The 14,625-nt window shown below is 33.0% G+C and overlaps 2 protein-coding genes across 5 annotated transcripts in view; both read left to right on the forward strand.

Annotated features, from left to right (window-relative positions):
• LOC135954412 (myb-like protein Q) overlaps positions 1-14,625 on the forward strand; it is a 402,184-nt gene that overhangs the window by 362,401 nt on the left and 25,158 nt on the right. For 2 of the 4 annotated variants that reach the window (XM_065504580.1, XM_065504579.1), the window contains exons 6-8: positions 1,606-1,896; positions 4,838-5,156; positions 5,647-5,676. In XM_065504580.1, coding sequence (XP_065360652.1) covers positions 1,606-1,896; positions 4,838-5,156; positions 5,647-5,676 — 640 coding nt within the window. The remainder of the gene's footprint in view (positions 1-1,605; positions 1,897-4,837; positions 5,157-5,646; positions 5,677-14,625) is intronic. The other 2 variants (XM_065504582.1, XM_065504581.1) reach the window with 1 other exon arrangement.
• LOC135954414 (peptidoglycan-recognition protein SB1-like) overlaps positions 1-14,625 on the forward strand; it is a 170,698-nt gene that overhangs the window by 105,392 nt on the left and 50,681 nt on the right. The window lies entirely within an intron of this gene.

Below are 14,625 nucleotides of genomic sequence, written 5' to 3' on the forward strand. Positions count from 1 at the left end.
TATACAGCGAAGAGAGTTCGTTGAATGGATCCCTTTTTTTTTTGAGCAAAATCATTAAAAACGATGAAGCACACCTTCACCTTGGTGGGTTGGTTAATCGCAAAAGATTGCAGCATTTGGGTTTAGAGAATCCACATGTGATTGCCGTGACAATGTTTCACTCATTGGGGAAAAAGAGTCTTCGAAAAAGAGTCTTTTATTTCTGATCGATGTAGCGACATGATAACAGTACTCGATGATATTGATATGGACGACATGTGGATTCATCAAGATTCGACACATGCCAACAATTCAACTACAGCATGATACATTTCCTGGTCGTGTCCTCTCTCGTTTAGATGATCAAAATGGGCCCACTATATCGTGTGACTTAATTTTGCATTTCTTTTAATGGGGTTATTTGAAGTAAAATTTGTATGCCATCATACTCACAAGCACCCGCGCATTGAAGTAGGAAATTCAACAAACATTTTCCTGAAACATCGAATGTTAGAACATCCAGTCACGCCCTGCGTCCAACCGAAGGTTCCCTATACAGCACACTGAAAATTAAGTCAACATCTAACCTGAATTATAATCTATAAAATCCGGCCAAAGGATGTCTATAGCTTGCAACCTTATTAAATATTTTAATATTATTATTCTTTTTAAGGCGTCATAATATTTCTGGACGAAGTTCTCAAATTGGATATTATGTCAAGCCACCACCGAATAAGCATGAGATGCAAAGAATCCTTTATCTAGCGAAATATACGAAATTCACCAGATTTTAAAACCCCTGAGTCCAGCCGAACACCATCTCTGCAGTACACTCATTCACGAAACAGGACTCTAATCCGTTATGAATCTGCTATAGTCCAGGTTTGGTCGCCATTTAAATAGAAAAAAAACACTCGATTTGTTGACCTATTTTCGATCTATATATGGATTACTAAGTCATTAACATACACAATATGAGGGTTCGTTTTGCAATAAAAGCCAACTCGGTAAATTTCCATTCTTTTTCTCACATTTTTTTTATACACACCCTTTTGTTAATACCAGAATAAAACCCCACAAAACCACAACATAAAAAACAACAGAATAAAAAAAAAACAAAGTTTTAAAAGAATATAAATCAATATTGCAGTTCATTTCCGTTTTCCGTGACTGCTATTGGTAAAAAATAACACACATACAGGCACACAATATTTATGTATGTGTGTATGAGTAACTGTATGTGTTTGTTTTATCTTAAACTTGACACATAAATTTTAAAATCTGTCATAAAAAGTATTAAAAACAATTTTTTTCTCGGAGTTCACTTTACACACAACACAGAACACAGCAAACCACACACAGCATACAGCAGCAAACACTAGTTGGTTTTTACCATGTAATAAGTAATTCCTTGGGTGAGAAATATTTCAACACTTGCAGCCACCAACCCAGGGAAACTTATACTTTTTTCGCGGTATTTTTTAAGAGCATGTCATACATAGTTATACATATACTCTAGATGCTGCAAAAAATGCAGAAATTTATAAAAAAAAAATATATTTTCTTTTTTGTTAAAGCCCCAATGATAAGAATTATTTTATATGTATGTTCTTCTTTTTTTTCCAGATCCCGATGGTTCTTCAAATGCCATGATGGGTGGTCCTCCGGGTAGTACACCACCACCTTATGCTGATGCTGGTGGTCATCATCACCATCATCATGATGGACGAGGTGGTGGTAAAATGGTTGGCGGTGTTATGCTGTCTGAATTGCCAGAGCCTCCAATACCGGTATCGGAAATTGGTCCCATCCCACCGCCTCCTATGTTTTCGACACCATCGCCAACATTAGTGGCTGGCAGACCGCATGGCCCGGGCGCCATTAACGATAAAGATTATCAGCCATACGATGATTATGGTAAGTTGCTTTATTTTTTATTTAAATATTTAAAAGTTTATATTTTTGTTTTGAAATTATTATTGATAATTAAATCGGAATATATTTGGAAATGATACTGTCCAGCATATATTACATGTGTTCATATAAAAAATCTGATTGAATTTCCCACAAGTGTCACATCAAAAATTTCAGGAGGAATAAATCATAATTTGCTCACATCGAATGATTATCTATAAGTTTTCTTAAAGAAAACAATTCAAACTACTTGATTTGCTCCAAATCATATCGAAAATTGTCTATGCTACACTCTAATGTGTCTTCGCTTACTGTTATATTGTGTCTTAGCTAAATGTCTTCGAAAATATAATATTCACTGCATACATCAAGGCTGCGCTAGTGGTTCTGCTGATTTCTTGTAAAGCAAACCACAAAAGGCAGAATTTGACAGTTAAGAAAAACTTTTTAAGACAAAATGTATATTTCGTGCTTTTGTAAGGGTGGCAATTACTTTATTTAAAAGATTGATTAAATTAATTTCGATAATTCTTATGAAAAAAACCTAAGAACAAACTGTGTAATGATTTAATGAAATTTATGTCCGTGTCCTCTACAAAAAAAAGCAGTACTCGTATGACAAACTGTTAACACATCACACTTTATGATACTGATGTTAGATTCTATCAATGTTATCATTATTAAATATGATCTACCCGGAAACTTGTCCCAAAATCACTAGGTTCTCGAACGACTATATCCAGCAACACTTAAAATTTTTGATAACATCCATAAAACTAGTTCGCAACCACCCTTAGAATCCAATCTGTGAGACATTATTATGATTCTTATGTTATTCTATAGAGTTTCATAGGAACTAAAGGGTCTTCCATAGGGACTTCTGAACTTTGGCAGCTGATATCGGCCATATTGTTGAAGATACATCTGTCGAATTGATTGTCATTTATTCAGTTTGTTTTGCGAAATCATCCTGGACGGATAAAGCGTTAAACAAAACGTGAAAATGATAAAATTGTTTCATTAAAGTGGGAGTTCTATTCTGGACCTATTCAGGACGATCCCTATTCAGGACGATCCCATTTCAGGACGATCCAATCCACATGAGATCCAAGAGCGTCTAATGCAACCCGAAAAAGTCAATGTTCGGTGTGGATTTCGTGGATGCGGCGTCATTTGTCCATAGTTCTTTCAGAACGACATTAACGAGGCCATCATGTCGATGATTACCTACCTCTTTTGCCCGGAATTGGATGATATGGGCACCAAACGATATGGTTTTAACAGGACGTCGCTACGTGCCACATTTGACATTCTGCATCTCACGTAGACTTTTCTTGTGGAGTTTTCTAAAGTCGTAGGTCTATGCGAATAAGTCACAAATCACAGCGGCCCTCAAAGCCAAGAGTCACCAGAGTCATGGAAACTTGGACATTTCGAATACAAATGCATTAATTTTGATTAAGAAAGCCATCAAAGTGAAATTATATAAATATTGCTTAGAATGATTTTGCTCGAAATGTGACCCATAAACTTTCTTTATTTTTGAAATATTGTTCAACAATGAAAGCGCATTGTGGTCTCGTGTAAAGCTCCAGCTCCATTTTTACAAACCCAAAATTGTCAGGCTGTTTTGAGTTTGTACTTTGGACTACTCATGTTTCAAATGTCGAGAGAAGCTTTTAGTGCCTAGATCTTTTAAAATGATGAAGAAATACTTCACTCTATCAGATCATCTTACTATTATATATGTATGTTCAAGAAGCTTTTGGAAGCTTCTTGAACATGCTTAGTGAAAGACCCTTCTAAATTTCAGATTGCTATTAGACAAACACTTCATTTGTTTATAAAATTATAAAAAATAGTGACTACGAGATATTTGCCTACTCTAGTAAATTAAACCACTTTTGCCTCAACTAAATTTAGGCCCCAAAATAAAGAAATTTACTTTATTCCTTAAATTCAGTTCATTACATTTCCAAGAATCCTGAAAACAGTATTTTTTATTAGTTTGTGTACTGACATCAATTAATTAAACATCTTCCCAGAAGTCTGACTCAATTATTCATCTTTATTAATACCATATATATGCCATTTTGCAATTTTCTATTTGTCCCTTTTACAAATGATTGCCTCCCCTTGTAATAAATCTACACCAAACCTCTTGAAAGCGATTTTCTGCTTCATTTTCATAACTTGCTTTCTTCACTCTCTCAATTAGATGAATCAATATTAGGAATTGAAAAGGCCTTCCCTTTTCCCTCTATTAGCCGTAGTATATACTATATATTTTCTTGAAATTTCTTCATAATAATCCTTATGCAGTACTTAAAGCTGGTAAAGATCTTCTGCTATATTCATATTTATTGTTACGCTAGAAGCTGTTAATAAACATGATTTGTTAAGTGGCAGTTGATGCCACTAACTGGGGGGTGGCTGGAGCTACAAAAAGAAAAATGATTTAATATAATGGAAAATAATATGAGCAGCAGGGCAAAAATCTACTTAAAGATGTTGAAGTGGAAAATGTAAATACTAGCACGAGCAAGAAATATAAGAAAACTGAAGAAATATTTAGAAAATAGCAAAGCATACTTTAAGTATGAAACAAAAAAGGCGAAGGAAAGGAATTTCCCCCAAAAAAAATCTGAGCTAAAATGTTAGCATACATTAGAATTTAAATATGAATTAGTAATTCAATTTGTTTAGGGAAGTTCTTAAAATTATGTAAAACATATTTGCAGGTTAATAAATTATTAAAGCATACTTTTCGGCAGCATAAACAAGCAAGTAAATTAAATATGTATATTTCCCTTACAGATAATATGTAAAGCATAATTTTAGATGCTTCTTGTTTACTAAGATATTATAAAAATTAAATATTAAAGCATACTTTTGTTTGCAATAAAAAATATTTCAAAAAAAATTATTTTCTTTTTCCCTTTAGATAACGATAACGAAGACGATAACGGTTCTGACAATGACTACAACTATCAAACGTATTCCAATCATATCGACACACAACGCATTGAGGAAATTCCAGCCAAAGAGCCCAAACTAAATGCAGTTCCTCTCAAGTCGGCCCTTAAAAAGAAACCGGGACAGAATTCATCATCTCCCGCCACCCCCATACAGGATCACAGCAATGCCAATGGTTCGCTGCCCCAGGGCATGGGTATGGGCAATAGCAATAACAGCGGTGGCTCGTCAACCAATCAGCGTCCCCTGGTAGTACGACAGGATGCTACCAATAGTTATAATCTTAAGTAAGTACAAAACTTTTTCAAAAATCTTAAAAAAACCAAGTTTTTTTATTTCCCTTTAAAAAAAATTAAATAATTTAAAATTTAACACTTTAGACAAATTTTGTTTGGTTTTTGAATGTTATTTTTTTCATAAAAGAAAATTTACTTTATTAATTTCTTTTATTAAAACTAGAGTAGTTGATGAATTTATAAAAAAAAAAAGCAAAATATTTTTTGGTTTATTTGAGTTTTTATTTTCCAATATTACAAAGAAATTATTATATTATATATTGTAACTCTAACTATTTTTCTTTCTTCTCAATTCCCACTTTTTTTTCTCCAAATTTCTTTTTCTTCCCCCATTTGTTTCCCCTCACATTTTCTTTTTTTTTGTTTGTTTCGGTAACACAAAAATTTGTTTAAATTTTAAATTTATTTTTGTGCTCCTGTTAAAACCTTTTCCCTTAACCCCGATTGTTTGGTTTTCTCTCCTGTTTTTAACCACAATTAGGCCCATACTACGACCACGGATTAGAATATGGTAATAATTTAGAATATTTTATTTTATGTCAAAAACAAAAATATAACAATTACACTTACAGAAATGTCTCTAAAATTATTTATTCTCTATGTGATTTTTTTCTTTGGTTGATTTATAAAAAATTTGGTTGCATTTTTTTATTATTTAATTCCCACCTTAAAATAAGTGTTTAAATTGAAATAAAACGAAGGACTAAATTTGTGACATACATTTAATTTAGATGTTTTAAATAGATTTATTAGAATCTATGGTTAGATTTTAAGTAAAACTCTTCAAAATTCTCGATTTATTTTAAATCATATTGAACATTCGCTTTATATGCAACACTGCAATGAAATTTGCTTGAAATCCTATCAACAATTGTCTGTGCTACACTGTTTTGTGACCTCGCTTAACAACCTATTGTGTCTTAGCTAAATGTCTTCGAAAATAAAATGACGTTTGTTAATCAAGGTTATAAAAGTTGATATTACAGCTCAACTGTTTTCTTTTACAACAAAAAACCAATGGCAGAATTTGACAGTTTGATTTTGGAAATTTTGATTGATTGATTTCGAATATTTGAACAACAAACCACTTAGCTATATTTACACTATCTGAGCACAGAGCTTTCAATTAATTTATTAATTCAATTTAAAGATAATTCACTAAAATCTTAATTCAGAATTTATAAATAACAGCGATACATTCCATTAAGCCAATACCAAAAGTATCAATTGTTTAGCTTCATTCGAAACCTTTTATATGAATATTTTATTAGGGAATTAATTCATAATAGAATCAATTCATTAAATTTGAACTAAATTCACTAAATTCTCAAATCTGAATTAAAAAATATCAGCAGTTTATTCCAAAAAAAAACCATTCCAATAATAACCAATTCTTTAGCTTGATTCAATAACATTTTTTGAATACCAAAGCAGCAAAAATTCAAGCACTTGAACATTTTATTGGAATTTAACTTGAATTTAAAAAAATCACATGCTTTGAGTTTATGTTTTCTTTTTACTGGAGAATGCTATTGATATAAAGTTTAATACAACTATAATTGAATTGCTTAACTATAATTCAAGGCTTGAATTACACTTGCTTTCAACTTGAATTCCAAAAAAAAATCCTTAAAATGGATTCATTGTTGAATTAATTCATAATTCATAAGGGAATTAATTTATAATAGCATCAATTCATCAATATGAGTTTAATTCACTAAAATATTAATTCAGGTATAAAAATATCAACAATTTATTCCAGATATTCCAATTTTATTTTAATAAAATCCATTAATTTTTGGATTAATTCATAATGAAATTGTTCAATTCATTCTCAAATAAGAAATTATTTAGTTATTCAATCTTTTATGAAGTCATTCCACTACATTGTGGAATGACTTCATTATTACTTCATAATCAATCCACAATTAAATTCATTCAACCTTTGAATGTTTAAATATTTGATAATTCAGCTTCATTCAACTTGATTTGTTTTTAATCATTTACAAAATGAATTGAAAAATATAGTTTGGAATTGAAGACAATAGAATCATTTAATAAATTTGGAATGATTTAGTAAGTTATCAATTCTTAAAGGAATGAATTTTTTACGCTTGAAGTACTAAGGAATTAAGCTTATGAATTAATTCGTAATAAATTATTTTATGGAATGGTTAAGATATCAAATTTAATTTGATTTTGAAAATTTAATTAGAATTTAATTCTTTCGAACTTTTGGATTCGATATATTAGTTTACTAAGTTAGTTTGTAGTGGATTTTAAATAGAGACAAATTGAATCAATTCTATAAAGAGTTAGTTCTACAAGAATGAAATTAATGAATAATTCTATTAAGTAATCTGAATATAACAATTTTAAATTGATTAAGAAAATTAACTTAGAGAGTTAAGGAAATTCTTGGTTTCTTCAAATTTAAACACTTATTTTTAAACAAAATTTTATTTCAAAACTTTACACTTCCACTTAACACTACAAACACTCCACATTTTATGTTCCCTTTTTTGGAAAAAAACCCTGGTTTCACCTATAAGAAATTTTCCAAATTGGCAATATGTTTTGCACACATTTTGTTAAATTTATAACCTTTACAATTATTGAGCCACAAAATGCATGATTTTTTTATTAATTTAATTTAAGTTATTTTCCTTTTTGTATTAAATAACTAAGGTAATTTAAATATTTCCTTTTTTTCACATTTATTTTACACACACTCAAATACTCTCATTTGTTTTGAAATAAAAATGCATGTGATTTCTGTTGGTTATTTTATTTTTTTTCATGTTTTGAAATACACAATTTTTTCTCAGTTTTATTTCACTTCTCATAGTAAATGATTTTTTTGTATTTATTATATATATTTAACCCCATTGTTTTTCAGTTTTTCTTTATTTTGTTTGTTCATAATACGCCAGTTATTTTAATTTCAAGAGTAAAATTTATATTAATGTAAAACACATTCACTTATGCATAAACATGTTTACACATCAGTACTTTTGAATTTAAAACAAAAACGAAAATACCATCATACAAAAAAAAACTAAATAAAATTACAGTTAAATATGGATTATGGGGGAAACTCTTCCCCATCCCCGCCTCTCCATCTGTTCGGTAAATCGAATCCGAGTAACGTTTTCGTTTTTTAACGAATTCATATATTTTGGTTTTGTAAATCGCAGACTAATGACTTAAATTCATAGATAACTGCAGGCTACCGACCACAATCTGTCAAAATTAAAACGAGTGGCTGCAAGGCTACACGACCACCGTTGCCAACATATGCTTTAAACACATATACTGCAGCAGGGTACCGAACACAATCCGTCAAATTTAAAATAGACACGTTTATATGAAGATGATTTGTTTGACGTCATCAGAGCTACACGGCTTAACGACCACCGTTGTCGCTGTAGCCATCTTAAGCTAATTTCTATTTTCGTAAGCGACAATAAACAATATGTATCGAAACGTCAAACTTCACTGTCAGCTGGTTAAGATGTTGCTGCCATTTTCATTATAATTGAGTAGCTGACTACATTGCGGAGAATGCTGCCAACGGTATTTGTAGTTGTTGTTGTTGTAGCAGCATGAACAATTTACAATAATCAATCTGGATGTTCTGGTGGTTCTGCATGTTGTTCAAGTCCAAGAAATTGAGCTACTTCAACAGGATGAGTCCATAAATCCATTGGACTGAGTGAAGTAGGGTTGGCTGAACAGTTAAATATGTGGAGGGTGTCATGAGGACCCTGACCACATGCTGGGCATAAGTTAAGGACGGCACGGTCTATGCGGGACCAAAAGGCATTAAGCCTGTTGCTCCATCCTGATCTAAGTTGTGCCAGAACGACTCTTGTTCCACGCGGCAGAATCTTCTCGGCGTCTGCTATCGGTGGTGGGCGACCTCCAAGTACGACATTCATACGGTATCCTGCTACCGCGGAATTGATGGCGTATCTGTGAATGTCGCGTACGAGCGGCGATCAAATGGATCCTGCACATACCTCTGTATGTTCTCCTCGTATTTCCGAAGGTCCTGTCTGACATGCCTCGGGGGAGATTCCAACTGTGTGATGTTGAAGTTTGGATGACTCCTCCGATGACATCCCAGAAGGAACTGTTGCTTCAACATGACATTGTGTTCCTTGACCGGTAGAACCTTGGTTTCCTCGTGAAGGTGGTGTTCGGAGGTTATTTGAAGGCAGCCTGTGACGGTCCTTAAGGCTGCGTTTTGGTATTTGTAGTCGTGTAGCCTGCTGTATTATTTAAAGTATTCAGCTTATTGCTTTTTTCATAGGCGACAATGAACAATATGTATCGAAACGTCAACCTTCAATATCAGCTGGTACGATGTTGCTGTCGTTTACATTTCAATTAGGTAGCTTGATACAGGGCGACGATTGCTGCAAACTGCATTTGTAGTCATGTTGCTGTGTAGCCTGCTGTAGTCTATGTGTTGAAAGCATCAAGATATATTCTTTTGACTCTGTAGTAAACAAACCTGTTTAAATGTTCAAAATCGTGCGATTCAGAGATCACCAATTTGTCAATTATTCGTTCGATTTATAGCATAAAGGCGTATGATATGATTTACAAACATTTTAACATATCTCGATTGTTAGTTTTAGTTTTCTGTCAATCGAAATTTTACAGTTCTTGTAGGGAAAAAAATCGTTTGTATTTTATATGCAAACCACTTGCAACATGTTGAACGGAAAAACAAAAAACTATTTTTCATTTTAATACTTAGTATACACTCTTTATAAATTCATCACAACTGTTTATTTCATAAAATGTTATTAAAGGCCAAAAAATTTACACACGCAAACACAAAAGTGTTTCTTTTTCTTAAGAATTTCTTTAGGAAAACACAAGACGTCTTGCTTTTTTATTTGGTTAGAAATAAAACATTTTGAAGAATGTCTGTCTTGCTTAAAATCTTAAGCATAAAATTGTCGTTTTTATAAATGGTTTTTTAATAATACAAAGTGTAAATGTCATCAAGTGGAAAAAAGTTTAGGAATTCTATAAAAATATTAGTTCTAGAAGTATAAGCAAGTATTTATTAATTTAAAAATACCTAATTATACTCCTCAGACATGCAACTGCATGCTTTTCATACGAATTTTCCTCTAACTGTTAAAGATGCTATAACCTTTTCCCATCATTCTGACAACATATGGATTCCGTGCCAAAAGAACTGCTCGTGGCCAAGAAAAAATCAAGCCAATTTTGGATACTCTATTCTGAAGTGAAGCGTATCCCAGAGTGAGCGTTCTGCATCGATCGAAACAAATAGTAGTCGGACGGGGCAAGATCTGAACTATAAGGCGTGCGAGACAAAACACCCCAACCTCTTCTTTTTCAATAGTTTCAACAGGTATTCCAACATGTGGCCTAGCGTTATCATAATGGAATATTCCATTTCTATACTCTGGTTTCATGTCTAGATTCTGGGCGTTTTCGAATCAGTTGCCTTCGGTACAGGTTCCTTGTGACGGCCTAGCCAGATTTTAGCAGCTCATATTAGATAGGATCCTTTTGCTCTCACCAAATACAGACATTTACCTTATCGCCATGGATATTTGGCTTTGGTGTCGATTCGGCTGGTTAACCGGTCTTTAGATACGATCTCTTACGCTTCGGGTTATTGTAATGTATCCTTTTTTCTTCTCAAGTAATGATACGCTGCAAAACTAATTTTCTTTCATAGCGTTCAAGCTTTATTTCGGACATGCAAAATCGTATTTCAAGGTTTCTGGGCTTCAATTCGTATGGTACCCAATTTCCCGGCTTTTGAATGAATCCAGCTGCTCGCAAAAGTTTTGAATTTTTTTTTTTGACAAGCACTCAGGGGATGACCCCTACTTAGGCAAAGAATTGTGTTGGAACTAGAAAAATACACAGAAAAAACAGATTCGTAGTAGCAACCGAATTTGTTGCCAATCGAATGATTTGGTTGGACACATACAGCTAGAACCCAAGCTACAGAAAATCAGTTAATAAGGAAGAATTTCGGTTGAAGCTACCAAAATTTTGTTAGCCTCTCTAAAATTTTGTAGCCATAACTGAAAAATTCGGCCTCTAATGCTGAATCATTCGATTGGCAACAAATTCGGTTGCTACCATGAAACAGTTTTCTCTGTGTAGGTTATGGGAGAGAGGATAGAGGGAGTAGTGTTTGTGGACATTTGATTTGAATTTTCCTATATTGAAAGTGACAGGAAATACTTCAGGAGGAAGCATATTCCACATACGGACAGCACGGCTAAAGAACGAATTTTCCCTGTAGTGTGATGTGCGATCCACTGTCCAGTCGACAACGAATTGATGAGCCCCTCGCCTAAGACCATGTGAGTTGCGTAAAAAACTGCGAGTTTCGCGAAGAAGTTCTCTAATTTTGCAGAGCACATACCATTGTAGTATCGGTAGAACAGTGAAACACAACCCACATTGCGACGATGTTTCAGTGAGTCAATAGAGCTGTATACCCTACTGTACGAGGTCGAGTAACTCCAAAATAGACTTCGAAGCACCAGCGAGTAAATGAGAATTGTATTCCATTTTAGGTCGCATATAGGTGTTGTAAATAGTAAGGAGAACAGATGGAGTGAAGTATTTCCTACACCGTTTTAGAAAAACATGACTTTTGAAAGGTTCCTTCGACACTTGAATACTCATGCCTAGGACATCAAGAGCTTCTGATTCCTTAATATTTTCACCACCCATAAAAACAAATGCAGCAACATATTGAGTCTTGCGTGCATTAAAATCGACTCTATTCGCACAACCCCATTCAGAGATTGTCCAAGACCTTGTTTAAGCGTAACATTCTAGTTTCGCCTCATTGGCCCAATCTCCATCAGGCTTGGTCTACAATTGAATGAATATGAATGACAAATGTTGCTGTCATCTGCAAAATAGTAGATAGGGTTGGAAGTTTGACGTAGAAGGTCGTTTAGAAAGATAAGAAATAGAGTAGGAGAAAGAACGGATCCTTGTGGTACCCCTGAATTGATATTGAATTCGAGAGATTCCATTTATAACAACTCGTATAGTGCGATCTCTGAGAAAGCTCGATATAAATCGAATGCTGTTATTACCGACATCAAATGCAATAAGTTTTGATAAAATGACACACTCCATCGACCGCCTTAGAAATATCTAGAGCCACCACTTTACTTTCGCCAAAACGGTGTATGGAACGACACCATTTTTCCGATAGAAAAGCTAGCAAGTCTCCTGTAGAGCGTCCTCTGCGAAAGCCATACCATAAGCTTTTCTTCAAATTAAAGAAGTGAAGCGAAACTTCCCGCATATGACGATTCGTTGATACAAAACCTAAAATTTTCGAATCAAAAAAATCTTTGTTGTTTACACTATAATGTTCAATAACTAAGTGAGAATAAATGACAGTTATGTACCCTTCAAAACGACATATCAGTTACTAAAGACAAAAACCGCATTTAAAAGATATGCCATGTGCTATGAATAACGAATTTTTATGTTACACCCAATACAAATCCTTCAAATTTGACATAATTTTTAATTTTCCATATACCCGAGGTACCCCACTTTGACACCTTGAGGTTCCGGAACACAACCTCTCTCTTTAGAGAGAGTTTAGAGCCCCTTTTCAAAACTAAAACTCAACATTATCTCCTCTATAGCCATGAGATACTTTATTAAAATCGCTCTATCTGTTTAGAAGTTACAGACGTATTTCCACTTTATATTCAGTTCCAACACTAAGCAACATCTTCATTTTTTTTACTGTGGGAGACAATTTCTATGGCATCTGTTGTGAATCCCGCATTATTTAAGTTATACACCTAATACCAATCTTTCAAATTGGATAGAGAACACAAATTTGACATAATTTCTAATATTTCACATACCCGAGGTAACCTACTTTGGGATCTTGAGGTTCCGGAACACAACCCCTCTCTTTGGAGTTTAGAGCCCCTTTTCAAAAGTAAAACTCAACAACACCTCCTCTATAGCCATGAGATATTTTATTAAAATCGGTTCATCCGTTTAGAAAATACAGATTTATTTGCACTTTTTATTCAGTTCCCACACTGAGCAACGTCCTTAATTTTTTTTACTGTGGGAGACAATTTCTATATCTACAAACTCACGAGTGTCAAAGTTTTTAAAAACCAATTATAATTTACTAATTCAAATTTCAAACCCAGCCTTTTGAAAACCATCATTAGCCAATTTGACCAAAATTAATTTAACTCTTGACTTAACTTTAATTAGAATTCACCCTTTTTTTCATGCAATTTACCTCCTTATTAAACACAATTATTATAAGTTTCTTTAAGAAGAATGCTCTTAAACATTAATAACATTTAAATCTTGCCTTTTTTAAAAGCCAACAAGCATTAACTACAAGAATATTTAATAACCGAGGAAGGGAAATAAATCTTATAAAATCTTAAGAAAGTAAAATATTGTATTGAAGTAACTAACTAACTATCATCATCCTTTGAGAACATTACAAGTAGTAAATTATTAAAAGTTTAATGAAAAAAGTAAATGTAAATGGAATATAAAAAAAAATAAAACTGCAACATCATCATCTCTAGCACTATCAGCTCGAGCTTACGAAACACGTGTAAAACATTAATTATGCGGGAGACAGTGACAAAAAAATTGTTTAGCAGTGATTTCTTAAATTTTTTTGTTTGTGAATAAAACTTTAATCAGAAATCATATTTGAAGTGTAAAATATGTAAGTGAGTGTTGTGAATGACAGTGAGTTTTTCCATTTTTTTTTCTTTTCTACTTAAGCTTAAAAGAAAAGGAACAAAACTGAAAACAACTATGAAGAAATGACGAAGAAAAGGTACAGGAAATAGAGCATAAGCTGAGCAGCGCTTTAATAAAAGTGTTTTTCAAACATTTTACATACAAATGTAGGAAAATGTATGTTTAAAAATCATCATATTTGTTGTTAGGAAATCCTTTTTGAGAAAACAAAAAAAAAGACAAACAAAATCGTATCATCTCCATATGAAAGCCATCTCCTTATATAGTGTAGATTCTTTAGCCGTGTGTATTCAAGATATTCGAGAGTGAGTGGGAGGAAAAGGAAATGGTTTTTTATGGAAATGTGTTGTAATATGAGCATATTATATAAGCATTCATTCACATTCAATACTACAAACATCCCAGCAGTTTTAGGACACTGTGCCGAACTGGTGATTTTAGCTATCCTCAGGTTAACAACTGATAGCTGGTCCAAAGTAGTCAAGGCATTGGATGCACAGCTCCATAAATAGTTATTGTAACATGTACGGGTGCTAATTAACCTCAAAATAAAGGTCAAGGTTAAAAAGACAGTCCAATAACCGATTGCTTTTAAACAAACCTTCCTTCGACAACTCTAATACTTCTGGTGATTAAAATAACTACTTTTTAAAGTGCAGTACAA

Source organism: Calliphora vicina, chromosome 3, assembly GCF_958450345.1.
Source record: "Calliphora vicina chromosome 3, idCalVici1.1, whole genome shotgun sequence".
Lineage (NCBI taxonomy): Eukaryota > Metazoa > Arthropoda > Insecta > Diptera > Calliphoridae > Calliphora > Calliphora vicina.